The sequence below is a fragment of the Loxodonta africana genome, chromosome 12, assembly GCF_030014295.1.
Source record: "Loxodonta africana isolate mLoxAfr1 chromosome 12, mLoxAfr1.hap2, whole genome shotgun sequence".
NCBI lineage: Eukaryota > Metazoa > Chordata > Mammalia > Proboscidea > Elephantidae > Loxodonta > Loxodonta africana.
Genome location: NC_087353.1, coordinates 81,076,009 through 81,104,003, shown reverse-complemented (window position 1 = coordinate 81,104,003; position 27,995 = coordinate 81,076,009). Strand labels below are relative to the sequence as shown.

The 27,995-nt window shown below is 37.8% G+C and overlaps 1 protein-coding gene across 18 annotated transcripts in view; it reads right to left on the bottom strand.

The window, feature by feature from the left end:
• TNRC6A (trinucleotide repeat containing adaptor 6A) overlaps nucleotides 1–27,995 on the bottom strand; it is a 236,294-nt gene that overhangs the window by 70,946 nt on the left and 137,353 nt on the right. For 5 of the 18 annotated variants that reach the window (XM_023558847.2, XM_023558846.2, XM_064295709.1 and 2 more), the window contains 2 exons: nucleotides 14,404–14,491; nucleotides 6,715–6,736 (listed from right to left, as the gene is read on the bottom strand). The exons of 1 other annotated variant lie outside the window; for it this stretch is intronic. In XM_023558847.2, the coding sequence (XP_023414615.2) occupies nucleotides 6,715–6,736; nucleotides 14,404–14,491 (110 nt within the window). 12 more of the 18 variants (XM_064295707.1, XM_023558844.2, XM_064295714.1 and 9 more) reach the window with 9 other exon arrangements.

Sequence of the window (27,995 nt, the reverse complement as noted above, 5' to 3'; positions counted from 1 at the left end):
CCTAAAAATAATTTCATTGACCATTTCCCATAAAAGTAGAAGTGTTTTTTTCCTCTTGTTAGTGTAGAGCTACAAATCTTGTTACATAGCTTCCATAGGAAGAAAAACACCTGCCATTAGTAAATCCTTAAACAGTAAGAATCTCTGCTACTTCAAAGAGTTCAGCATACATTTGCTTTTACAATCTCTCATAAAGCAACAGAACATTCAATATTCTACCAGGGCCCATTTGGAATCAGAACCTGGTATTTTCAATACTACATAATACTAGCCTATAATGTAAAAGCCACAATTTCTACTGTGTACGATGTGGAGAAAAAGAAGGCTCTCAATTCTTAGTTCTGCTATTAGTAGCTGAGCCTCCCAAAGTGGGTGACAGAAATGGGTTGCTGAGATGGCTAAGGTGATAAGGAGCCCTGGTGGCACAATGGTTAAGAGCTTGGCTGCTAATTGAAAAGGTCGGTGGTTCGAACCCACCAACTGGGATAAAGATGTGGCAGTCTGCTTCCGTAAAGATTATTGCCTTGGGAGCCGTATGGGGTAGTTCTACTCTGTCCTGTACGGTTGCTATGAGTCCGAATCGACTAGACGACAATGGGTAAGATGGGGAATACCTCAGTCTTGAGTTGACCAGACTCTCCAAGATTGCTGTCTTCAGCAGTGAGCGGCCTCCCTCTCTTTACCCTAATAGTTCTACAAATGCCAATTATGTGAACAAGGGTAGGCAACACACCTGAAGTCACAATCTATTTGGGCCTCAGTTTCCTCCTCTGATAATCTATGCAGTTCAGTAACCCCTCACCCACACCACCAAAGTTAGGTTCCTCAAACTCATTATAGCAGGAGGCACTGTCATTGAGAAACTTAAGATCTTATGTAGAAAACGGAGTGGTAAGGTAGGATCACAGGCTAACCAACTCAGGCCTTTAAAAATATGTTCACCTTTACTGAAATAAAACAAAGGTGAGAATGGAAGCTCAGTGCAGGCAGAGATATGGGACTTGTTTTGTTCATGCTTATTACCAGTGACTGAAACAGGGTAAGTAACCCACCTACTGCCGTTGAGTTGCTTCTGACTCATGGCGACCCCGCAGGGTTTCCAGCGCTATAAATCTCTACACAAGCAGATTGCCACATCTTTCTCCTGCAGAGCCGCTGGTGGTTTTCAACTGCCAACCTTTCAGTTGGCAGTTGATCACTTGAAACATGGCAGCACGCAATAAATATTGCACAAATGTTGAATGAAGAAGTCAATAGCATTTTATGGATCCTAAGTTTGGAACCCTGAGTTACTAGACAATTATCTTTCATTTATCACTGATTCCAAGGATGATCTTATGAGATGGTGAAACATGGCTGATGCTGGCAGTGATGATTAAAAGAAAAACTTATGTAAAGATGTGCTTTATTTATCAATGAAAAGAGGACAAATTAAACACTTTTCTTACTTTGACTCAAACTCAGCCACATCTCAGTCATATTCCAAAAGTTAAACTGTGTCCTTATGACTTCAGCAAATTTATCAGTCAAAAGGCACATTGGAAAAGGATTTTACTACTGCCCAAGCTCTTCAGAAGGTGGTATCTCCATCTGTTTGAAGAACACATGTAATGAAGGTTGTGTGTTTTTGTTTTTTGTAAAAGGCTCTTCACATTTCTCTTAAAAGAGCTGTAGCAAAACATTTCAAACCTAATCTAGCCATCAGGGTTTTGCTCCAGAAAGTGATGTGTTTTCATTCCCTAAGGGTCTGAAGCATCGGGAACGCTTTTAGAATCAGCTTCTTGCTTGGTCCCTAAAACTCACATTATTTTTCACCAACACTCAAAGAGGTAATAAACAATTTAAAAGCTTTTTAAATGATTCCTGAAAAGCCAACCACCTTGCTCACTGCAAAGTTGTCAAATCCCCCGATTCACAAAATTCTGCTAGTGTTACAATTTTTTATTAATTTCATTGTCCTAAACCAAAGGGAAATCTGCTAAAAGATCTTCCTGAAATATTTCAAAAAGTAGAATAATTTTATTTCATTCACTGACCATTATTAAAGCATGGGCAATGGTGTAGTCTTCCCGTTTTTGTCTTCCATGTAACTGTAAGGTTGTTTTCGAAGAAACCCCAGTGGTAGTTAGTAGTCAAATCCTGGCTCAGGCACTTGTTAGTTATATAACCAGTGAGCAAGTTGCTTAACTCTTCTTAGCCTAAATTTCACCTATAAGTGGTGATAATACTATCTATTTTCATAAATCTGTTGGAGTTAAATACAGGCTACCGTAATATTGTTTGTACTAATCCACAATGATGAAGCCCTACTCACCTAACAATTTTTAAATACCCACCACCTGAAGTCCCTGAGCGGCCAGCCTACTGCCCTGGCCCCCACAGATTTCCCAAAATTCAATAAAGGGTTACACTTAGCACATTAAGAAACTTTTAGGATCCTGCTCCAGCACGTGTTCCAAATGGGTGGTACCCATTTGGTATCAGTGGTAAAATATTTAGAATATTTTCCTCGACTAAATGAAATAAATACAAAGCACTGTGCCTGGCACATAGTACATATTCAAATTAGCTACAATCATGTCTATGATATGATCTGACATGCAGCTGACTTCATAGCTCTCGAATATTTCGATCATTCCCTTAGATAGGTAATGAAATTGTGTTTGATGGAAAAGAAATTTAAGGCTAGAAATGAATAAGAACAATGGTTTCCAGTTGTGGCAGAGAAAAACTTGTATTTTAAACATTGCTTAAGTTTCATTTGAGTTCTTACTGTATCCAGAAAGAGAACAGCAGTAACAAACCATGTTTTCCTATGTGATCACTAGAAAATACAAGAAAATTTTTCTTTGTTGCTGCTTTCACTTCAGGCTCCCCACATCTCCCTTAGGAGGCTTAGGGTTAATTGTTTGGAACGTAGCTTGCTTATAAAATCATCTGAAGAAAGCACTGGTGCAACAGACAGACAGACAGACATTTGCTGTCAAAAATCAACAGTACTTTTTCTTTTGCAAGGAATATAGAATTAGCATGTTTCTAAAACAAGCCAGCATCAAAGTTCAAAGCCTGTTTTAAAAAATACCTTTATTCTTCATCGAGTTCCCAAGGACACTTTGAAGATAGGACATTAACTCCTTTCCTGTCTTTACACTATGAAGGCCACAGGTCATCTGAAATTTATCCATCCCCTTCTATAACTCAGCTCATCACCTCCCTGCTCCTTCAAGGAGATATTCATACATATTTTTAAAAGACATTTAAATATTCAAACATTCATGCTCTTCCCAGTTTTTCAAAGTTGAAGCCAAAAGATAAGAATAAAACTCTCAAGAATTTCACCATATCACTTATTACACTGGTCCATACCTTTACTAGGTGAATCATGGACCCACAGCCACCAGAAATAAACATCCATTGTCTTCATAGAGACATCCATTGTTCTTTACAAACAACTTTAATTTATAGTATCTGACACAACTCCAACATTTATATAAAGTTTTACCACCAAATGCAGCAACATCTATAGGTACTATTTAACTGGAGAAGGCAGCTGTCTTAGAAATAAGCTTCATTAAGACAAAATTCTACAGGGGTGCTATAGCCTAACTAGGTATGTTCAGTGTGAGCACTAAAACCTTGACTCTAACAATCAAGTAGGCTCTAGAGCTATGCACGGCAATAAAATTAAAATTTCACTTTCTCAGTACCCATAGCCACATGTGGCTAAACGTGAGCTTTATACAGACTTTACTGTATAAAAAGACAAAAAATGATGTTGACAGTATGAACTGTAAGAAGCTGGAATTCTAGATTAGGTGGACTCTACTAATTTTTCAATGTTGGCAATCAATTGAAAATTTAAAGGATAATAATAAAAACACTGTGTGGAGACCAGAAGAGGCTGGGGAGTCAGACAACTACATGCGATGTGGTATCCTGGGTTGGATCCTAGAACATAAAGAGGAAACAGAAAAACTGGTGAAATCTAAATGAAGTCTAGAGTTTAATTAGTAGCAATGTCAGTTTCTTAGTTTTGACAAATGTACAGGACACAACATAAGATGTTAATAATGGGTGAAACTGACGTATGGGAACTCTGTAGTATCTTTTCAACTTTACTGTAAATCTAAAATTATTTCAGACAAGTTTATTTTACCAACAACAACAAAAACTGGGTGGCCAAACCTGGCCCTTGAGCCTTCATCCCGTTTGTAATCTCTAATCACTGAGAACTCAAATCCATAAGGACCACATAGACATATACACAGCACAAAAATAAAAGAATACATTTTCATGAATCAAAGTAAATGTGACCAATTATGAAGGGAGCCGCCATCAAAAGAAGAATGGCATGAGATAGCCAGCAAAACAACACAATGCTTTTTGAACTGGCTTTCACAGTCAGCCTAAAATTCTCAGAGTTGTAGAAAATCTAAAAACAAGAAGATCCAAATATGTTCATATTTTACATAAGGATGTAAAAAGAATGATTTACATTGGGAAAAGATATAAACAGTAAATGCTCAAACTTCATGTTGGAGAAACAAACATCCAAGAGTCACTCAAAAGTGCAAGATGGAATATAACGAAATGCCTAAAATTTATGATACATAAAAACATTCTAAGAAATTAGAAAAGGAGAGATAAACGGCAGTTGGAGTTATCCAGTAGAAGACGAGCTCCGTGCGGTTTATTAAAGCTGAAAGGCATGGTAAAGGCATTCTTGGCTGAGAAGATGGAGAGAATAGAAACAAGAATGAACATGAAAGAGGTTAAGAATGCTCTAAAAAGTATAGAGGAGTGATGGTTAGATCATGGGAAGTCAGATTAAAGACAGTCTTGAAAGCACACAGGGTAGAGGAGTTTAGCCTTCAAGCAAAAACAAGAGAACAATTTAACATTCATATACAGAGGAGTGCCGTGAGCAAAGTGGAGTTTTAAGAAAATTAATTTGGCGATGTGCCTACTAAATAAAACATGTTCTTCCCTACATCATTCCACAGCCCCGTAGCTTTCTTAGCCATCCAGGTTCAAAGCCACGATATCATCTTTGCTTCCTCTTTTGATCTCACCAGCTGCCAATCCTGTCAATTACATTTCATGCATTTGTCATTCACCCTCTTTTTAACCCCTACTGCCAAATCCTCAGTACTCTCTCTATTCCTTCTTTTCCCTCTCTGATCTTAAACTTCTACTGGTGACACTACTGACAGAAATGTTCCTAAAGCATAACTTAGGACCTTGACACTCTAAGCTCAAAAATCTTTGCAAGCTTGCCACTCCCTATCTAAGGATGAAGCCTCTGACTTCCCCTATCCTCCAGGCTTCTTCTGTTACTTGCCCCCACCATCCCCCCTATACTAGAGACAAAAGCCAGATTACTCATTCTCTGGATAGTCCCTGTTCTTGTTCACCTAACTCTTGTGCACCTTGTCCTCCTCTTCTAGTTCTACCTTTCAAGGCCCAGCTCAGCTAACACTTTCCCCATAGCTAGCTAGGGAGTGAGGGCATGTCACTCCTTTGCTAAAACTTTTCAGTGACTTGAGTACATACAGAAGTTCAAGCTCCTTGGTGTATATAGCATATAAGGCCTTCTTTGACCTTACCCCTACTTATGTCTTTAGTCTCAGTCCTGCACACTTACCACTGGGTACTTCCCAAGTGCTTATAATACCACATTATTTCTTTCCTCTGTGCCTTGGATCATGCTAACCTCTCTGCCATTTCATTCTTTCTTTGACTGGCTCTTTCATCTTTTAAGATTTATCTGAAGGAGGTCTTCCTTAAGCCCCTTTGTCAGGCCAATTATCACTACTGTGTGCTCCAAGACAACCTGTGCATCTTTACTTTGGTCAAATCACACTATACTATATTCTTTTTGGGTGGGCCCTCTTACTGGCACGTTTTCTCCAGTAAAATATAAATCATAAATATTTTTATCCACTTTTATATCATTGTACCTAATAAATGTTACACTTAACTAATGTTGACTTCGAATAATGAGAGAGTGCTATGACTACATATACCAACCAAATGCAGAGATCATATTTTTGAGATAGCTAAAAATCGAAATTCAGAATCTAATTCTGAGGTCTAATAGGTTCAGCATCTGAGAGGACTCTTGATTCAGAGCCTGATCGGGATTAGGTTTCTGTTTCCTTAAGAATCTACCAACCTGAAGTCTCACACTTCCAGCGTACTGGGTACTGTTTAACCTGACACAATAACCATAACTCTAGCAATCTGCTATTCTAAATGATAAGATAGAGTGGGTGTCTGCCTAGAGGAAGGAGCAGGGGACAATCACATACCCAGAACAAGCAATAAAGCAGGCAGAACTCCAAGGGATGGGGCAGGGGTTCTAGAGGTAGCTCCAGATAAGAACACTTTCAGATGGAAGACTGAAAGATACGCATTCTCAAAGACTCAAAAACAAGGAGTATTTCTGGAATTGGAGTCTACCCTAGGAGACAGTTATAAGGCGGGTCTTGAAGCAGTATACTCTAAAAGTGATCATATCCACCACAATGAACTATAAACTCCAAAGAATGACTCCAAGATGATGTCAATGGAGACGTCTGTTCCCACCCCTCTGTCTCTTTCATGCTCTTCTCTCTCCCATCCTAGAGGTGAATAAAAATGCATATAAACAATCTTGCTTTAATGAAAAAAAAAAAATAATAATAATTTAAAAAATAGCTTTAAACAACGTACCTTTGATTTTTTGTTCAGTGGCCTAAAATAAAAACAAACAAACAAAAAACAATGTAAATATGAAACTGAAATGGATTGTTATGATAAAATGTTCATATATTACTGTTATATAAGACATACACACTTTTAGTAAACAAGGACTTTGTCATTTAGATGACCTGCATAGGGAAAGGTATGCAAAGGAAAGCATGCTTTTCCCACAGATGTGCCCCATTGTCCCTGATAACGTGTTTATTAATTAAAAAAAAACTAAAATGTTTCTTTAGACACAAAGCAGAGAAGACATCGTTGTCTGATTATACAATGGGAGCTTCACTTTTCTCATTAGCTTTAAAGTATTTTTTATGTAACTGTCACCTTTACATTTGATGAATTTAATGAGTTCTGTGTATATTTAAATGACTTCAAAAATTCTTGTTTCAAAAGGTAAAAGATTTAATTTTCTGCAAGAAAACCTGCCGTAGCCACTTTGGCAGAACTAGCAATAAATTTAACGGCTGGACGTTAGGCTACTTTCACAGTAATGCATAGTCAACTTTTAGGTATTTGTGAAAGGGAACAATTTTCAAATTATTTGTTACTTCTGACCTATCTGACAATTTGCTGAAATTACCATGATTAGAAGTTAAACTGGCATGAGCCCTGCTTTTACTGCTTTCCAATATCTGCTCCCACTTTCACTGTCCTCTGACACCAGAAATGAAAGAGGAGTCAAGACAGCAGGGTTACCTCAAGGTGCCTGGCTCAGACTTCAAGGCCCTTGAACAGAAAGAACCGATTATAAAGATGGGCCTTGGTCAACTACAATAAAACATCAACCTTTTGATCAAGACCAAATTGTATGAATGAGTCCTAAAAATGAAAGATACAAGGGTAGGGAGGGTCCTAATTAGTAACTAAAAAACCAGAAACTGTTTCTAAATAAAGATAAAGCTGTTCCTACTGCCATGGGGCATAATACTCCATTTTGCTTAGTCATATTAAATTATTAAGTTGTCAAAAAGACCACTTTTTGAATTATATAACTACAGAACTAAGTGAAAAGCAATTAACCTAATATTAAAGCCACACTAAACATTGATCTTTCTCTGGAGTCCCAGAAAGTCACTCCAGGAAATGAAGTGCTTTACCAAGTTTTAGAGACCTAATAGATGCAAAATAATAGAGGGCCATCTTTTATTCTATATGGATTAAAAAATAAAAAAAAGATGATGAAGGACAATGCCAAAAGATCAGTCAACTAGCTGGTTAACAGCTTATTTTTAGGAGAAACTATTTAAATCTGATGGTAGAAAAGTCTCACTAGAGCAAAATAAGTATATAAATACTTTGAAGTATTAACAAGTATCATGTCAGACAATAAGATACATAATATTCTGAAGCCAAAGAATTAGCACAAAAATCATTTTGCATGTTAAAAATCTTTTTTTTTTTAAACTCTCCTAGCCTCTTACACTGTTTACTTCCAAAGGAAACTAAGTTTCAATACATAGAAATCATTACCTCATCACTACTATACAGTGTTGCTCTTCTAGGCCTTACAACATAAAGATATCTAGTATGCAACTCAAATAAAGTCACCCCGCTTCAGAACAATGGCCAACCTCATTCAGTATTCTATCATCTACAGAGAATGGCACCAAGAAGATACCGTAAGGTGTCTGCCATTCAGAACACTGACCTAATACAATACAGAAACCAAGAGCTCTAACCTGATCCTTAGTTCTTCAAAACAGAGCTGGTCAGTGGATCTAGTATATTACTAAAATTATTTTTAAAAAGATTTCCAAACGGGTTCAGTGATTTTAAAAGTAATTGTTCAAGTCTGTGCTGCCCAAAATGGTAGTCACTAGAAATGCAGTCAGTTTGAATTAAGACGTGTGAAATACATGGAAGATGTCAAAGATTTAGTATTTTAAAAAAAGAATGTAAAGCATCTCAAAAATATTTTATATAGATTAAATGTTAAGAAGTAATATTTTGGATATATTGGGTTACATAAAGTATATTATTAAAATTAACTTCAACTATTTATTTCTGCCTTTTAAATGGCATCGTTTTTTAAACCCGCTGGGTCTCAGCTTCCTAATCCTTCAAAAGGAGTAAAAAATCTGTCCTGCTTACCTTCCAACACTATTATTATAAGGGTCAAATAATAAAAGGTCTTTTTTGGAAAAGCAAAAAAAAACTATTCAAATGTGACGTTTCATTATAGGTTCACTTCCACAACGGAATTAAAGGATTTTGGCAAATCTAGAAGCAAAATGATTTATATTTTGAATACTATATTCTTTTTTTTAAAATCTGAGCTGTGATTCCGTATGAAACTATTACAATTATCTCAAATTGTTACTGAAGGAATCAAACAAGTGGCAGACCCACAGCATGCTGGATTCTTTGTTTCTGTCAGGCTTCTGCACCACTTGACCCAACTCCAAGATCCCTAAGCATACTTCAGCGGTCAAGAGCAGAGGTTTTACCAGTTAGTTACCTTGGGCAAGGGAGCTTCTCTAAAGCTCAGTTTCCTCGTCTATAAAACAGGGAGATAAATACCTACCCATCGGAGGGGTTAAAAGAATTTAACTCATATATAGGGCTTAGGACAGAGCCTACCATACAGAAAGCATTCAGTAGACATTAGCTGCTGCTGCTGCTAACATAAGCCCCTGCTTTGGCCACATCATTTTTCTCTCATTTAGAAATGTCCTGACTCTACACTCATCCACTGAGCCCAAGTCTTCTTTTTTTTTTTTTTTTCTGATCATTTACAATGTCTTGACAGTGCCTGGTATTCTAACCTAACGTTATATAGAAACATTGTAATAAAGAGTTAATCTAATTCAATTCACTTATTTTAAAAGAGATTATTAGGTGCTCACAGAGTTTTCCTAAGATTTCTTAGCAAACAGCACCCATTCTAGAACCCAGGTCTGAAGGAATGAAATTAATTTTAAAAAAGGAAGGGGGACGGGGAGAATAGCCAGATGATAGGAGGGGCAGGACAGTCAGAGAACATCTAACTGCCCTAGAGGAGTGAAAGCTCCAGGCCTGGTCACATTACCACCTAGGCTAAAAAATTTGCTAATTACACTGCTGACTGATCTCCAGTCTCAGAACAAAATAGTCTTTAGGAGACACGATGAATAAATAGTAAAATTTCCTAAAAAGGAGAATGAAGTTGGAAGTTTTCTAGAATTTAAATTCATTTAAACTTGAATTTAGTACACTTACCACAAAACCTTTAGAAGTCCCTTCAGTCTAAACACCAAACCAAATCAAACCCGTTGCTGTCGAGTCAATTCTGACTCATATCGACCCTACAGGACACAGTAGAGCTTCCCCACAGGGTTTCCGAGGAGTGGCTGGTAGAACTGCCAAACGTTTTGGTTAGCTGCTGAGCACTAAACCACTGTGCCACCAGGGCTCCCAATCTAAACACATTAACAACATAGACTTTAACACACTCTCAACACCAAAAGATCCCAATCTGTGTTGCTGCTTGCCCAGCCCTCAACCATTACATGCTTTCTAGGCAGTATAATTACACACTTAAAATAAAGGTTATGCTAAAGCATCCCCCTATAATTAACCTATTTCTCAACCTTCTTTTTCCTCCTCACTGTATCTCCCTCAAGATTCTTCCTAGAAATTTCTTCTAAAAAGAAGAGAAATCCACAGTATCCTACTGATGCTACTGTTGCCCTTTTTTAAGTACAGAAGCCATACTCCCATGCTATAGTAAATGATCTTCTAAGCCTCTGAATTAAAAGATAAGGAAATAGCCATCGTTCTCGGATGCAGACTAGGAAAAAATACCCTAGTAAAAATATTGTAGTAAGCCTTACTGATACCTAATTGTTTATGTAAGAAGGTGTGTAATCTGGTCTTCTACTTAAAACAGAAAATAACTCATGGTCTGAATTTAAATTTCTTTAAAAGACCACAGCTATTTGGAGCTTCTAAATATTTTTCTGTATTCATGGCATAAGGACCTTTGAAATGCCCTATTATAAAAATTACCGTAACACATCATTTCCCAGTTTTGAAATTTACCTTTAGATGGCGGAAAAGAAAGCAAAATGTAAGATAATGTTCTGTATCAAAAGAATAAAGGCATGGAACAGGGTTTGGAAAAGCATCAGCTAAGCCAATTAGAAGATTCCAATTCTACACCTAGTTCTAGTACCCTGATGAAAACAAGGCTAGTCACTAAACCCATTCTGATACTTAGGTTCTTTATATATAAATTAGTGAATTAGAGCAGGTAATATCTGAAGTCTTTTTCAGAACTAAAAGTATGTAGGTTGCACTTAACAGGCAGATTGTTTTAACATAGTGAGTTTATGTTCCAACATTTATATAAACCTGCCTGGATACACCTGCTGGCTGCTACTACCCGACGAAAAACAAGCTCCAGGAGAGCTGTCTTAAAACTCCTACGACTCACAGTCTTTCAAGCCTTTCATGCGTTCCAGTTTGGAAAGGTGTTTTGTTCTGTTTTTGTTTTTTAAATATTCTGTTACAAAAGAGCTATTTGTTCCTGGCCTATAGAAATACCAGTTGGCCTCACTTCTCCAAATGTTCATATTCCAAATTCAGTTATAAGATGGTTCTCTGGAATCCGGAGAACAGTCTTATTTATAGTGGCAGACTAATCTATTAAACCTAACATTTATTAGTGGTATTAAACTTTCCCCATTATATCCAATAATTAGCTATTACTATGTTTCTATGGGATACAGAGGAGTATCCTACCAGAACAAGAAAAAACAAAAATTAAAAAAAAAAACCGTTTTCCCTGTATCTCTAAATCTGAAGATGGTTCTAGCAGGGCATAGTTGGGGTGAGAGACAGGAATCATGGTGTGGGGCAGGGATGGAGTGGGAAATAGTATAAAAAAGCTGTCACTTCAGATTTGGTGTGAAGCCAAATGGCACAAAAATCATCATTTGTTAAAGACATATTTATGCTCGGTGCACATAAAGGAACACCTATACTGTCTTGGTGCTTTAGAGACTTGGTCAGAAAAGGACGAACTTTAATAAACAGAGCCATTACTCATGTAATATGCCACAACTTAAAAACCACACTCACATTACAGATTTAAAGAAATACCATTTCAGTGATCACTCCCTTTCTTAATTTCCTCAGTAAACAGGATAAATTCCAAGCACTATATATGTTGCCTTGGGCCTCTTCTCTAGTCCTTTCACACACATCCTGACTTACCTGATTTAGCAGGGCCTAATTGCAACACTCAGATGCAACACAAAGTATACTCAGGAATCCTCCTCAATAAACCCCTTAAGTTTCGTAGTTCTTTTCATTTGAGAAAACGGTCTTCACACTACGGAACAAGAGTCTGATAAGCCTTCCCCACCCTTAGAAAGGACATAACTTTTTTATAAGAAATCTTGAAGAAGACTGAGCAGACTGTCCTACATCAGCAAGCTTCTGATGAGGCCTAAGCCATTGGTCAATGCCAACACTCTACACAGGAATCCTATTCCAAATCCCAGACCATGATGCACACCTACGCATCTCTTCCCTGTCAGCCTGAGAGCAAACAAAAGGCAGCCAACCAGGAACACCTGTCATCTCATCTCATCTGAATCCTCCAAAACCAAAAAACCAAACTCACTGCCACTGAGTCCATTCCAACTCACAGCAACCTTGTAGGACAGAGCAGAATTGCCCCCATAGCGTTTCCCAGGCTGTAAATCTTTACAAAAACAGACTGCCACATCTTTTCCCCACAGAGTGGTTGGTGAGTTCGAACCGCCAAACCTTCAATTAGCAGCCGAGCCCTTAACCAGCGCACCACCAGGGCTCCTTAATCCTCCGCAATGCTCTATATTACATCCCCCACCCTAATACTTGCTACAGACACTTTAAGTTCAGCATGTCCAAAACTAAATTATTTATCTTTTCCCCTCTGTATTCCCTAACTGGTTAAGCTGGTTAACCGCTCCCAGGATATATTTAGTCACTCAATCTGGAACCTAACAGTCAATATCTGGGATACTACTCTCTCTTCATATCCTTTAAACACGTTCTGTGGATTCTTTTAACAGTTCCTTCACCAATATCTCAGTCTCTAGTTCCTACTCTTTTCAATCCAATTCTGTAATTCTGCCAAGGTAAACTTCCTAAAATACAAACTTTCATTTCACTCTATTAAAACGTCTTCAGTGTTTTCCCCAACATCTAATGGCCAAAGCACCAGCTACCAACACCCTCTCCAGTCTCACCCCCTGATACTTCTCCACTGCATCAGATCTCTCTTTGGCTCTTTTCTCCTCCCCCAAAACCCACACTTTATGGCATATAGACTAGGGACACTTATCTCTGAGTTTCTTTGGCTATAATCCTTTTTTATTCTGCTCCTTCTTCACCTAGCCAATTTCTATTCTAAGAAAATTTCCCTGTCCCCCTGCCCTATTTTAGGCTGAGTCATACTTTTCTCTGTGCTTCAACCAAAACCAAAAAACCAAACCCATTGCCGTCGAGTCAATTTCAACTCATAGTGGCCTTATAGGACAGAGCAGAACTGCTCCACAGGGTTTCCAAGGAGGGGCTGGTGGATTCTAACTGTTGACCTTTTGGTTAGCAGCCGGGCTCTTAACCACTACACCACCGGGGCTCTATGTGCTTCAACAGTTTCCCGTAAATAAATGCATCTAACATAGTCTTATATCCTGTGCTTTTTTTCCCTATTGAGTAATGTGGTGACCAGTATGCTGGCTATTTTGAATAGTCTATATCCAGTGTCTAGCATAGTACCTGGCACGAAAGAGGCATATATTAAAAATTAAGACACTAAGTTTCATTAGAACACAGAAAGGGAACAGTAATGTCACTGGATCTTTTACGACACTCTTAAGGTCCTTGAATTCTTGATATGTTAGGTGAAAAGCGCCCAGCTTACTTCACTGTCATTGACCTTTATTATTAATAATTTTTTAAACTTCATAAATAATGGATATAGCTTTTTATTTTTGCCTCAATTTAGATTGCTTCGGTTACAGTTTTTATAACGTATTGGCTTGTTAAGAGTTCTCTTGCAGTAAATAATGTTATCGGCTTATTTTAAAGTATCCTGATATACACTGCAAATTTCTTAAATCAGCCCAAGTACTAAATAAAAAAAAAAGTTGACACTTCATTTCCCATTAATGTGTATAACTATTTCCTTTATTACTGTACTTCTGTACTATTTTATTTCCTGTTGTGTATATTGTTATGTATTGGTATTGTTATCTCATTTAATTCAATCTTAATTTTACAAACATATGGAAACGGAGGCTCAGAGAGGCTAAATAAATTTAAAGTCCACATCATTCTGTGGTAGAGCCAGGTTTCAAATTTTCATCTATGTGGCTACAAATTCCATGTTCCTCCCACTTATCAAATGATGTACTATGAAACATCTAGAAACAGCTAATTGAAAGATAAAGACCTATATAATGCACTTACCTTTGAAAAAGTACTGGCAATATTAAAAAACTATACATTAAAATGTATACGCTTAGCAAGTTACTGTATATGCATATTCAAAGACATTAAATGTTAAAATCAATCTGCACTGAATTTAAAACATTGTCAAATGCTTTTTTTAAAAATCCAATAAATTTTCTTTTTTTAGTGTTTTTTGAACTACTTAATATAAATAGTTTATACATATACTACCTTCTTTTGAGCAGCTTCCTTCTTTTTCTTGTCGTCTTTTTTCTTTTTCTTTTCTTCCATCAACTGTTCTTCTTCTTGCACTAAACCCCTGAACCACACAGTTGCAATTAACTTTCCCAAAATGTACTAAGAAATAAAAAAAAAGTTGCATACAGGTTCATTTTCACTCTAGTTAGAAGTTAACCAAAACCAAACCCACTGCTGTCAAGTCGATTCCAACTCACAGTGACCCTACAGGACAGAGTAGAACTACCCCATAGGGCTTCCAAAGCTGCAAATCTTTATGGAAGCAGACTGCCACATCTTTCTCCTGTGGAGCAGCTGGTGGGTTCAAACTACCAACCTTTTGGTTTACAGCTGAGTGCTTTAACCACTGAGACACCGGGGCTCCTTATTAGAATTAAAGGCGTGACGAATAGTGCTATTATTCTTTTATTACCATTCACCAAAATAAAACACAACTTGCAATCTAAATAGTATAGCTTCTACACATTACAAATTCACTTTTCATTACTAAGCCACAAGTAACAGAGCTCTCCTTTTAATTAATGTCATATCAAAGGAGACAACCTAAAATCAGGAAACTTTCCATTGGGAGCAAGCAATTCCCTGTAATGTTATAATGTAAACAACATAGTGTAAGCCAGAGTTACCTTGCTTCTGGCCTGATTATCAATTAGTAGCTAAATGGCAACGCCTGGGACCTCCCCACAACGCTCTCCTGCCCAGGTATATGGGGTACCTTTGGCTTTCCTGGCTCTAAACGGCTTTCTAAGTATTTTTAGAACAAGTTATTCATAAACAGGTGACTTGTATTTCAGTATTACAATAATTTCACGTTCCATAAACATTCCAAGTTGTTTCATCAATACTTGTAAAATAATCAATAAGGCAATTTTAAAAGTTTATTTCAATTTTTAAAATCTCAAGTGCTCAAAGCTGTCAAAAGAACCTCTGATTCAGGGTTTCAAAATAAAAAAACTGAGCAAATGGGCTCGCATCCTCCTTCCCACACTACTTCACTAAAATGACGAGGAAAAAAAGTAATAAATCTCTTCTGAGCTGATGAATAAACAAGAGCAAAGGAAGCCACGACCCAGAATAGGCACAAGTAAAGTCTGCAATGGATGTATGCACCATCATTTCTAGGGGAGCTTTAGAGAGATTTCAAGATCAAAGCAGGGAGAAGAATAACAGGCACTGGAGGAAAACTGCCTAAGGAATTAAAAAAAAAAAAAAGGCCACAGCTACTCAACCCCTCTCACCCACTTCCTATTCCAGTACCTACGGGGCCACAGGTAGCAGCTGCATTTGAATCCAGGCTAAAACCAAATAAACTAAACTTTCCACAGGAGGCCAGTAGGGTTTGGTGTCCCAGATCAAAGCCCTTCTAGGAGGCTATTGCCACTCCTTTCCAACACACCCCTAAAGCAAACCCTGTCATCAATACCCCTTCACACGTACAGAGCACAGCATCAGACCTCCCATTCAGGGTAGGAGCCTACTGGATAAAGAGACCTGCACAAAGCTGGAGGAAAACACTCCAGTTACCTACATTCATAATACCAACAGATAACCAAGAAATATCAGCCACTTGAAGAAACCTATCACACAAGGACAAAGTACATAAGGTAACTCTGTCTGAGGAAGCTTTCCAGGAGAGACATGAATTATCAAGCAGGCAAGGAGCAGTTCAGGGACATGAACTAAACATTTGGGGAACTGCAAATCATTTATCAAGGCTGGAAGAAATATGGCAGTGAGGATGTAGCAGAAGATAAAATAAGAAAGATAAGTACATAGGAACTGGAAGGAGTGCTACAACTATACTGTGATGCAGCTGCACAAAATACATGCTGGTTTGTTGATGGGAGAGATTGAGAGGAGATGCAGGTACACAGTGGAAAACAAAATCAGTGATGTTATGCGTAACTGATAATTTAGTGAAATTAAATGTATGCTAAAATCAGTTAAAAGTTGAAAGAAGAGTATGGTACGTGCTGCTAAATTTCATTGCCATTTTCTGTGTAGAACTGTCATGTGGCTAATGGGGTAGCATAACAGATTCGCGCCAACTGTAACCGTGACTCACTCCTTTCACATTCTGTGTAAGGGAGGTGTTGAGAGTGAACAAGCTCACTCTCACTACAATCCTGGGAAAGTCAAGGATAAAGATAGCCACATCAAAAGAGAGAAGTAGAATAAAACTAGTAAACAAAGGCAATGAAGTTACACCATCTTATGTTATCTGTTCTGGGTATCATACTCTAGAAGACATGTAGAAGTCAAAGGTAAAAGTTGATTACAGTACCTCAAAATACTTAAACCTTTCTCAGCTTCATGTTAAAAGTAGGGATAAGTGGTCATATGTATCTACTTCACAAGATTTTAATAAGGATTTAATAAACAGTGCTTATTTAGCACAGTGCCAAGTAAGCATTCAAATGCCTAGTCAACGTACCCCTATCACCAATTTTCAGTGGCACCCAAAAGGGTATATTTACCCTAAGTGTGTAAAGATATTATGGGCACCTACTATGCAGAAAACATCTGTAATCTTCAGCATTTGTTCTTTCTGTTCTCTGAATTCTAGGCACCTCCGTTTCTAATCTTGTTGTATGGGTTGACGGATTTAATAGGTCTCAGTGTCCCATCGTGTTTGATACATGCTCCAGTCAGCAATCATCTATCCTTTTTTCTTTTTTATTCCTGTGCTTTGGGTGAAAGTTTATAGCTCAAGTTAATTTCTCATTCAAAACACTCATCTATCCCTTGAAGGCTAGTAGCAGGATACCTCAAATCTACAAGTATCCATGAATCTACCTTGTTGCTCTAGAAAGGCTGGGCTCCCCTTTCATCAAAACTTGGTATTTTTATTTACTTATGCCCTATATTTCATGTATACTTTGGGGTAGCTCGTCGGAATCGACTCGATGGCAATGGGTTTGGTTTGGTTTGGTTTGGTTTTATAAGAATCAGTGTCAATGAGAAAACCTGTTAGGAAGATGGAAATATTCTATAACTTGATTGGGGTGGTCATTACACAGGTGTATACATTTGCCAAGTCATTCATCTATACACTCAATGTGTGAATTTTACTGTATGTAAATTATATCATAAAATTAACTTTAAAACATACAAAGGAAGGGAATTCATTGTTTGGATTAGGGAAAATAAAGAGATCAGGGTCAGGATGGCATATTCCACACAATTATTCAAGAAAGGTTTCAAATTTTGCCCTCATCTTCAGTAATCAATACAAATCATTTACTTGCACTGTCCAGGAATGAGTCTTCTCAAAAGTATGCAACGACAGATTCATCTGTGTTAGGTGCCGCCTATTCAACAGTTCAGCCCAACGTTTAGAAAATTCTTCCTTCATTAAGCCAAAATCTACCTCCCTGTAATTTTCACTCACTGGTCCTGGACCTAGGAATGAGAACAAACATGGTTAAAATGTTGATAGAAGAGACTGAGAGGAGATGGCTGTGCTGGACATTTTCTACATACTTTCTCCATGGCGTAGTGGTTAAGAGCTATGGCTGCTAATACCATGGACTGAATAATGTCCACCCAAAAATTCATGTATTAACTTGGTTAGGCCATGATTCCCAGTATTCTGTGGCTGTCCTCCATTGTGTGATTGTAATTTTATGTTAAAGAGGATTAGGGTGGGATTATAACACCCTTACCAGGTGATATCCCAGATCCCACGTAAAGGGAGTTTCCCTGGGCTGTGGCCTACACCAGTTTTTCTCCCTCAAGAGATAAAAGGAAAGGGAAGCTAGGAGACAGTGGGAACCTCATGCCACCGAGAAAGCAGTGCTGGAAGCAGAGCTCATCCTTTGGACCTGAGGTTCCCGCACTGAGATGCTCCCAGACCAAGGGAAGTCTGATGTATCACAAGGACCTTCCTCCAGAGCTGACAGAGAGAGAAAGCCTTCCGCTGGAGCGGAGCCCTGAATTCAGACTTCTAGCCTACTGGACTGTGAGCGAATAAATTTCTCTTTGTTAAAGCCACTCACTTGCGGTGTTTCTGTTGAAGCAGCAGTAGATGACTAAGACAGGCTGCTAACCAAAAGGCTGGCAGATCGAATCCACCAGGTGCTCCTTGGAAACCCTATGGGGCAGTTCTACTCTGTCCTTTAGGCTTGCTATGAGTCGGAATCGACTCGAAGGCAACAGGTTTGGTTTTTGGGGTTTTTTTGTAATGATTAATATTGTTGAAAGCTACCATCAAGTTGGTCCCTGACTCATGGCATCTCCACGCAAAACAGAATAAAACGCTGTCCAGTCCTGTGCCATCCCCATGACTGGCTGCAAATCAAACCCTTGTGAACCATAAGGTTTTCACTGGATGATTTATGGAAGTAGATCGCCAGGCCTTTCTTTCTAGTCCATCTTAGTTTTGGAGCTCTGCTGAAACTTGTTCAGCATCACTGCAACATGCACACCTCCGCTGACGGATGCGTGTTGACTGTGCATGAGGTGCGCCAGCCAGGAACCGTACACAGGGTCTCCTACATGGAAGGCAGGCATTCTACCACTGAACCACCACTGTCTTCGTGTTTAAATGATATTTCCCTTTTATAAATGAAGAAACCGAGACTCGGAGGGGTTAAGTAACCTGTCCAAGGTCATATAACTAGTACAGGATACAGTTAGGACTCAAATACAGAGTCTCAAAAGTCATAGTCTTTCCTTTCCCCTACACTATGATACCTCCCAAAGTAAAGTGCTAGCTTTCTCTTCAGAGGTCTCAGAGAATAAATCCTTTTCCTCTGGAGAGACTAAGGGACAGACAGATCTTCTTACATGTAGTACATCTTTCCCCTAGACTATGTGCCTCCACAGTCTTTTTCTTATTTCCTCCCATCTCCTATAAGAACCATTTTAACAGAATGTACAGTCAAGAAATACAAAGTATTAGAGTTCCAAGAACACTGAGTGTAAGTAAGAACAGCAAAGGTATCAAGGAAAACAAAGACTCTAACAGTCACTGGTTTTAACAAAAGGGACCCATGTGTTGTTGACCTTTAAGAGAGCAATTTCAGTATTTTTTATTTTTGTGAATGTTTATGGCAGAGTGATGTGGGAGAAACAACTAGAACACAACTAGTGAATAGCTGTAAATTCCCACATTTGAGGAGTTTGAATAGTTCAAAAGAGAGAAATAGGAAGGCAGTTAGAAAATTTGTCCTAAAACAAAAAAATGAAAAATGCAAGATGTATGACTGAGAATTTCAAGGTACCTGGAAAGAGTTTATTCTCTAATTCCAAAATTATTTCATAATCGCTACATAAGGTTTAATCTATCAACCAATAAGAATATGTTGAGCACAGTCAGTCTGACAGCCAAGCAGTCTGCTGTACAGTGGGAGGGCCCAAATAGAAAACATGACTTGAAACTCTATAATTTAATAGGAAAAATAATTGAACACGCTCAAAATAAGAAAACAATCATTTGGTACAGGCTGTAAACAAGTTCAGAAACATAAAACACAAGTATGAGTTGTTACAGCTATGGAAAGCTTCATGGAACAGTTAAAAGTTGATCTGGCACTTGAAAGGGGGCGGGATTTCTATAGACACAGAAGAGAGGTGGGCCTTCAGGCAAGGGAACACAAACAGGTATGGGCACAAGCAAAGCATGAAAACTTTTTTTCTCTAAATTTATTTTGTTGTTGGGAATATACACAGCAAAATATACACCAAGTCAACAGCTTCTACATGTACAATTTAGTGACACTGATTACATTCGAGTTGTGCAAACCATTCTCATCCTCCTTTTCTGGGGTGTTTCTGCCTCATTAACATAAACTCACTACCCCCTAAGGTTCCTATCTAATCTTTCGAGTTGCTGTTGTCAATTTGATTCCATATAGTCAGCTCTTAAAAGAGCGCAATGCTCCCAAAGTCAACTCTTCAGAAAGGGGTGGGATTGGACAATAAGATAGAAAATGATACTGGTGAGGGCTAAGCTTCTTGGCTCAAACAGACACATGAGACTATGTGGGCAGCTCCTCTCTGAAGGGGAGATGAGAAAGCAGAGGGGGACAGCAGCTGGCTGAACGGACATGGGGAATACAGGGTGGAGAGAAGGAGTGTGCCGTCTCAGGGCGAGAGCAATTATATTTATCAAGGTGTATATAAATTTTTGTATGAGAGATTGACTTGATTTGTAAACTTTCACTTAAATCACAATTTTTTAAAAAGTGCATAATGCTAAAGGCAGACTTTTTAAGCTAAAGTATTGCTTGGTTTTAAGACGTCAGGAGATATTTTTGGTTTGAGGTTTAAAAATTATCTCAGGGCAATAGTTTCAGGGGTTCATCTACCCTCCATGGCTCCAGAAAGTCTAGAGTCCATGAAAACGGGCAATTCTGTTCTCCATTTCCCCCCTTTTGATCAGGATTCTTCTATGGAATCCTTGATCAAAACATTCAATAATGGTAGCCGGGTACCATCCAGTTCTTTTGGTCTCACAAAGCATGCAGACTTTTTAGCATGGGAACTTCAGGAAGGAGCATTATTTGAAATAGAAAAAAGGAGGAAAAGTGTTGGGGAAGAGTAGGAAATAAGTTGGCTGAACAGGGTGGGAAGACTGCTGCAATAATCCAAGTGAATCTGTAATAGCCTGAACCACAATGTCAGCAGTAGAAAGGGAGAGCAAAGAATAAATCCAAGAGAATAACAAAGAAGAAACTGGAGTAGGTGGCACTATTAGTAAGGATAACAGAAAAGAGCTATGTTAATGACAACTCCAGATCTTAGAAATCCTAATTTCTGCTGTCAGAAATGACCATAATGGAACATGGGAGTCAGATGTTTCTGTTTTGCTTTTAGGAAAGAGAAAACAGGAGGCAACTTTCCAGAGGGCCTGACTAGCCTATCAGTCAGCAACTCAGCATAAGCCAGCTTGTTCTGACACAGAAGCCAGTTGCATGTTACAAGCAAGTTATAAAAATATACTTCATGTCTTCTGCCAAAAAAAATTATATTTTGCTCTACTCCAGCTCAGCATTTCCCCTTATAGATCCTACCTTGTTTTATTTCCTCCTAGCCATCCTGCTTCCCTTCTTCTGTCTGCTCATCTCGTTTTAAGTCTCCTTGTTGCCCTCCTACCTAAATTAATCACCACAGGCAGTCCAGCATTATACAATAGGAAGGCACTGGTAACCTTCAAAACTTTAATTTCACCAGATGAAAGAGATGGACACCCAACTGCAGGAAAATATTAGGCAAGGGAGTGAAGTCAGCAGTTTGGATCAGTTTTTTAAAAACTTTGGCAGTGAAACGAAGAGAACAGGATAAAATTTAAGCTTTTCTTTTTTTTTTTTTAAAGACTGTTTTTAAAATAAGGAAGGCTAGTATTTATGTGGAGGTGGAAAAGGAACTAACAAAGAAATAAAGGTATCGGAGAAGGTCATGGGGGAGGTAACGCAAAAGATAAGCTTAAAATCACAAGTAGTTAAATATCTACCAATATGGAAGTAGTTAAATAAAATTGATACACACATAAAATGGAATGCTATGCAGCTGTTAAGGAGCTACGAGGAGTCCCTGGGTGGTACAATTAACATGCTTGGCTGCTAAATGAAAGATTGAAGATCTGAGTCCACCCAGAATCACCTCGAAGGAAGGCCTGGAAAACTGCTTGTGAAAATGAGTCACTGAAAACTCTATGGAGCACAGTTTTACCCTGACACACATGGTGTCAACAAGGAGTCAGAACTGACTCAAGAGCAACTGGCTGGTTAAGAAAATGAAGGTCCCTGATGTGAAAAGATCTGGAAGGTGTACACTGTAAATTGAAAAAATAACAAAGGTTCAGTAATGCTATCTTTTGTGTAAAAAGAGGGGAGGATAAGAATACATATTCTTATGTGTAAAAAGAGGGGAGGATAAAAATACATATCCTCATGTGCTTCTATTTGAGTATGCACACACAAAAACTAATAAAAAGACATATTTATGGCAGAAATATGAGAAGAAAAAGAGACAAGAAATAGGGTGGCAGCAATGTTGTGTATTTCTAAATAGTATTTGATTTTGAACTATAAAGCATAAGCAAAAAGTTTAGCTTTGGAGGTGGTTAAGAGTTGGCACATCTTCCCCTAAAAAAATAAACAAACCAAAAAAAAAAAACAAAACCAAACCCACTGCCATCGAGTCAATTCCAACTCATAGCGACCCTATAGGACAGAGTAGAAAAGAAAAGGAAAAAAAAAGGTAGCAACGAGGGAGGACAGTCTGTATCTCTTCAAAAAGTAGGAGGCTCAAGTTGAAGGAAGTTCCCATTCCCCCATAATTTGAGTGATTAATAATGCTAGAAAGGATTATAATCCACTGAATAAAATGAAAATCCAGGAGTCCATACTGATATTAATAAGTGAATGAAAGAATAAATAAGGTAGAGAAACAGATCTTACCATAGAATGTCAACTAATGAAGGGGGAGTGAGGAAACTAGAAAATCATTTGTGACAGCGGTAGCTGCACAGCATGGTGAGTACAATTCATGTCACTAATTATACACTTTAAAAAGGTTAAAATGGCAAATGTTGTTATATATTTTTTTACCACATAATTTTTTTTTTTTTTTTAAAGAAAGAAAATCATTATTTGGCAACCAATTGATTCAGGAAAAAATGATCAATGGATACTAAAACTAGTGGGTGAAAACTTGATGAGAAACAAGATATTTATATTGTCTAAAAATATCTTCCAATAAGATAATTAATTACAAAGGGAAAAATAGTAATTTTACAGTGGTGAAACCTGATACTGACTTAACCAAGTTGTTAAAGTTATAATCAACTGCAATGGAGTAAGTGAACACCATGCACCTCTTGATATAAGGCACTGAGAAAAATACAACATCACTGCTAAAAACGCATAACCTGAATCTAATCATGAGGAAACATAGGTTGAGGGACATTCTATAAAATAACCAGCCTGTGCTCTTGAAAAATATCAAGGTCTTGAAGAACAAAAGGAAGACTCAGAAATGGTTCCAGACTATAGGTGTCTAAACAAACATGAAAACTAAATGCAACATGTGATCCTAGATTGAATCCCTGACCAGGAAAATATATATATATATTATGATATATAAAAACCAAACCAACTTGATTCCAACTCATAGCAACCCTTTAGGGACGGAGTACAACTGTACCATAGGGTCTCCATGGAGCAACTACTGGATTCAAACTGCCAACCTTTCAGTTTGCAGCCATAAGTATATATATACATACATTGTTTTGTTTTGCTCTAAAGGGTATTATTGAGACAACTGGCAAAATTGGGTCTGTAGATTAGCTATTAAAATTGCTGTGCTAATATTAACTTCCCCAGTTTTCATAATGGTCCTGTGGTTACTAAGAAAATGCCCTTGTTTTTAGAAAATACTTAAGTTGTTAGGAGTAAAAGGACATCATGTCTCAGACGATTAAGGAATAAACTGTATGAATATAAAAGGAGAGAATGATAAAACAAATATGGTTAAATGTTAACATTTGGGGAATGTGGCTGAAGGATATTTGGGAATTCTTTGTTCCATTCTTGTAACATTTCTCTAAATCTGAAATTATTTCAAAATAAAAAGCTCAGATTGAAAGAAGTCAGTGATTATAAATTGTGAGAATAATAGATAGCCCACTAGAATGACAGAAGCACGCTCTAGTTTACAAAGAACTCTTGAACACTAGCCATTTTGAACCCACAACAACCCTCAAAAAAGGAATTGATATTATTCCCATTTGACAATCCCATTTCTGAGGACCAGAAAGTCTAAGTGACTTACCAGACAGTAGAAGGCTGTGGTAAAGCTGACTCAAAAACCTAAGTTTTCTAAAACTACTGCTACTACTACAAATACTACCACCACCTAAATCCTACTCCTCTTTTAAGGCTTAGCTTAATTACTAGTTCCTTCAGGATTTTTTCCAGCCCATACAAGCCTCATCCTTGACCTCTAATTGAACAACGTCAATTTCCTAATTACTATAGATGTTAATCTTAATCTTCCAAATAGGATTAATTGCTGCTCTGGAGAAAAAATCAGTTCTTCTATTTGTTCTATACTCCATGGCACTAGGCACTCCTGACCCATAGGCACTCCCATTAGATGCCAATTTCTGCTTCCTTGCCCTTACTAAACTATAACTCCACCACCAGCGCTGAAAATGCACCCTTCACTCTTATTCCTATCAACGGTCTACGTCTCCTTTGAGGCCTTTAAGTTTAAATTCGGTCTATTCAAACAAGAATTGCCTACGCGGTATAGCATGTAGTTAGGAACCCAGACTCTAATGGCAAAGAGAAGGGGGCTTAAATTTCAACCCCACCATCTATTTGTGTAACCTTAGACATTTTAACTTCTCTAAGCCTCCATGCCCTCTTCTGTGAGAGGCCTCAAATTGTGCCTCCCTCAAAAGATTGGTGTGAAGATTCAATTAGTTAATGCGGATGAAGTGCTTAACAGATGCACATAGTATGTGTAGACAAAACGTCACCTACAAGAGGCTAGGTACAAAACGGTGCACTAGGCTGCGGTTAGGATATAAAGGAGGCTGCAACCTGGCCCACAAAGCAGAAAGGTATATAGTATAAAATCGAATTCAACATATGAAAACAACTATTATAGCACGACGCAGAACGAGATAGGTGTCAAATAAGCAACTCAGAACCCCGATGCCAAACCAGACCAAACCAAGCACCAGGTATGGAAAGCAGACAAAGGAATCACAAGAAAACTACATGGTGATGGATGCAAAACAGGGTGCATGTAACTAATGCCACTGAACTGCACATGTAAAAGGTGGTTGAAGTGGCCGATGTTTTGTTATGTATATTTCACCACAAAATGTTTTTTTAAAAAAAGAGAGAGAGTGAGTGAAAAAAACCACAGACCAATAACCCTTATGAATAGAGACACGAAAATCCTCAAGACTAACAAATGCAATTCAGGAACATCAAAAAAATATAACCAAGTGGTATTTATTCTAGTAATGCAAAGTTTGTTTAACATTATGAAAATCAATTGAAGCAATACAACGTAACAGAGTAACAAAAATTACATGACAATCTCAATAGACAAAGAACATGATGAAATCCAACATTCTTTCATAACCAAAAAAAAAAAATAACAAACTAGGAATAGAAAGAAACTTCCTGATAAAGGCCATCTATGAAAAACTCACAGCATCACATCATACTCCATGGTTAAAGACTGAATAACTTTTCCCTAAGACCATCCCTCCTCAAGATAGGGATGTCTTGTCTTACCACTTCTATTCAACACTGTACTGGAGGTTCTAGTCAAAGAAATTATACTAGAAAAAGAAATAAACTGCACTCAGATTGGAAAGGAAGCAGTAAAACTATTCACAGGTGACGTGATGTTATATATAGGAAATCCTTACGAATGTATATGTGTGCATGCATGTGTCTGTACACACACACAAATTAGAATAAATGAGTTCAGCACAACTGCAGGATATATGATCAACATACAAAAATTAACTCTCTCCATACACTAGCAATGAAGAATCTGAATATGAAACTAAGAAAACAATTCCATTCACAATAGCATCAAATAGAATAAAAATACTTACAAATAAATTTTACAAAAGAAGTGCAAGTCTTCTACACTGAAAACTACAAGCTGTCGCTGAAAAAAGGTAAAGACCTACATAAATGGAAAGACATCCCATGTTCATGAACTAGAAGACTTAACAATGTTAAGATGGCAATACTTCCCAAACTGACCTACACATTCAACACAAACCAAACCAAAACCCATTACCATCAAGTCAATTCTGACGCATAGTGACCCTATAGGACAAAGGAGAACTGCCCCAGATGACTTCGAAAGAATGGTTGGGGGGTTAAACTGCCAACCTTTTGGTCAGCAGCTGAACGTTTAAGCACTGCGCCACCAAGGCTCTGACACATTCAACACAAACCCTATCAAAATCCCAGCTTGAAGAAATTGAAAAACTATGTTAAAATTTACATGGGAATGCATGGAACCCAGAACAGCGAACACAATCTTGAAAAACAACAAAGTTGAAGGACTCAGACTTCCTGATTTCAAAACTACTACAAAGCTACAGTAATGAAGACTGTGGAACTGGCAAAATAGGCATATGGATTAATAGAATAAAATTGAGAGTCCAGAAATAATCTCTTACATTTATAGTCAATTAATTTTCAATAAGGGCGCCAAGGTGAAGTTTTTTCAACAAAATGGTGCTGGAACAACTGGATACTCACTTGTAAGAGAATGAAGCTGAACCTCTACGTTACAGCCTATACAGAAATTAACTCAAAATTGGCTGCTAACCTAAAGGTTGGTGGCGCAAACCCACGCAGAGGCATCTGGAAAGACAGTCCTGGCAATCTGCTTCTGAAAAGTCACAGCCTCGAAAACCACATGGAACAGTTCTATTCTGCACACATGGGGTCACCATGAGTCAAAATCGACTTGACGGCAACTAACAACAACAGAGAATGTGAGGAAATTGGAACCCTGATATACTGCTAATGAGAACGTAAATGGTACAGTCACTTTGGAGAACAGTCTGAAGTTTCTCAAGAAGTTAAACATACAGTTGCCATATGACCCAGCAATTCCACTCCTAGGTATATACCCAAAGATATGTCCACACAAACACCTGTACACAGGTTCACAGCAGCTAATGCTCAAAGCGGAAGCAACCCAAAAGCCCATCAACTGATGAACGGTTAAACAAAACATGGCATAGCCATACAATGGAATATTCTTCAGCCATAAAAAGGAATGAAGTACTAATAGATGCTACAATATCAATGAACCTTGAAAACATTATACTAAGTGCAAGAAGCTAGATACAAAAGGCCACATATTGTATGATTCCACCAGGCTCCTTTCTCATTGCCCAGGGATTCATAAATAGAACTTCTCTGACATCCTGCATATAGTCAATTACCACAAGAGTGAAGTAATGCTTAAAAATACATTCAAAATTGGTGCCTACTTAAGCACCATATAGCACCATTTCCTGGTGAGTGTGAGCATATGTGTTTTGGGGGATACTTCAAAAAGAAGGGACTGAAGTCAACAAAACACAGATGTCATAATTATAAAAAACAGTATCACTGAAGCAAATGGCTCAATAAATGCTAGCTGACTGAAAACCACTAGCAAGGAGAGCAAAACAAATGAGTTGGCTTAATCTTACTTGTCATTATACAAAATCCAATCAATCACTGTTTGTAGAAAATATCTTGTAAGGTTCAAAGTATAAAATCCTCAACCAGGTTCCAATCTGTTTTAACATTCCACGTGAAATGAGAAGTCAGCTGAGTCATCGTCCCATAATATACTACTGCTGGAAAACTCAAAATGCTTTTCCCTAGCTACGAGAGTAGAAATGCTGCTCCACAGTTAACATGCAGACACACAAATACACAGTATGTAAATCATATTTAAAATAAGACCATTTTAGATATGAAATTTCAACTATATATATATATTCATGTGTGTGTGATTTTGTTTTGTTTTAGAAGACTGTGGGTAAACGATGCCTAAGTCAAAAGACCAAACCA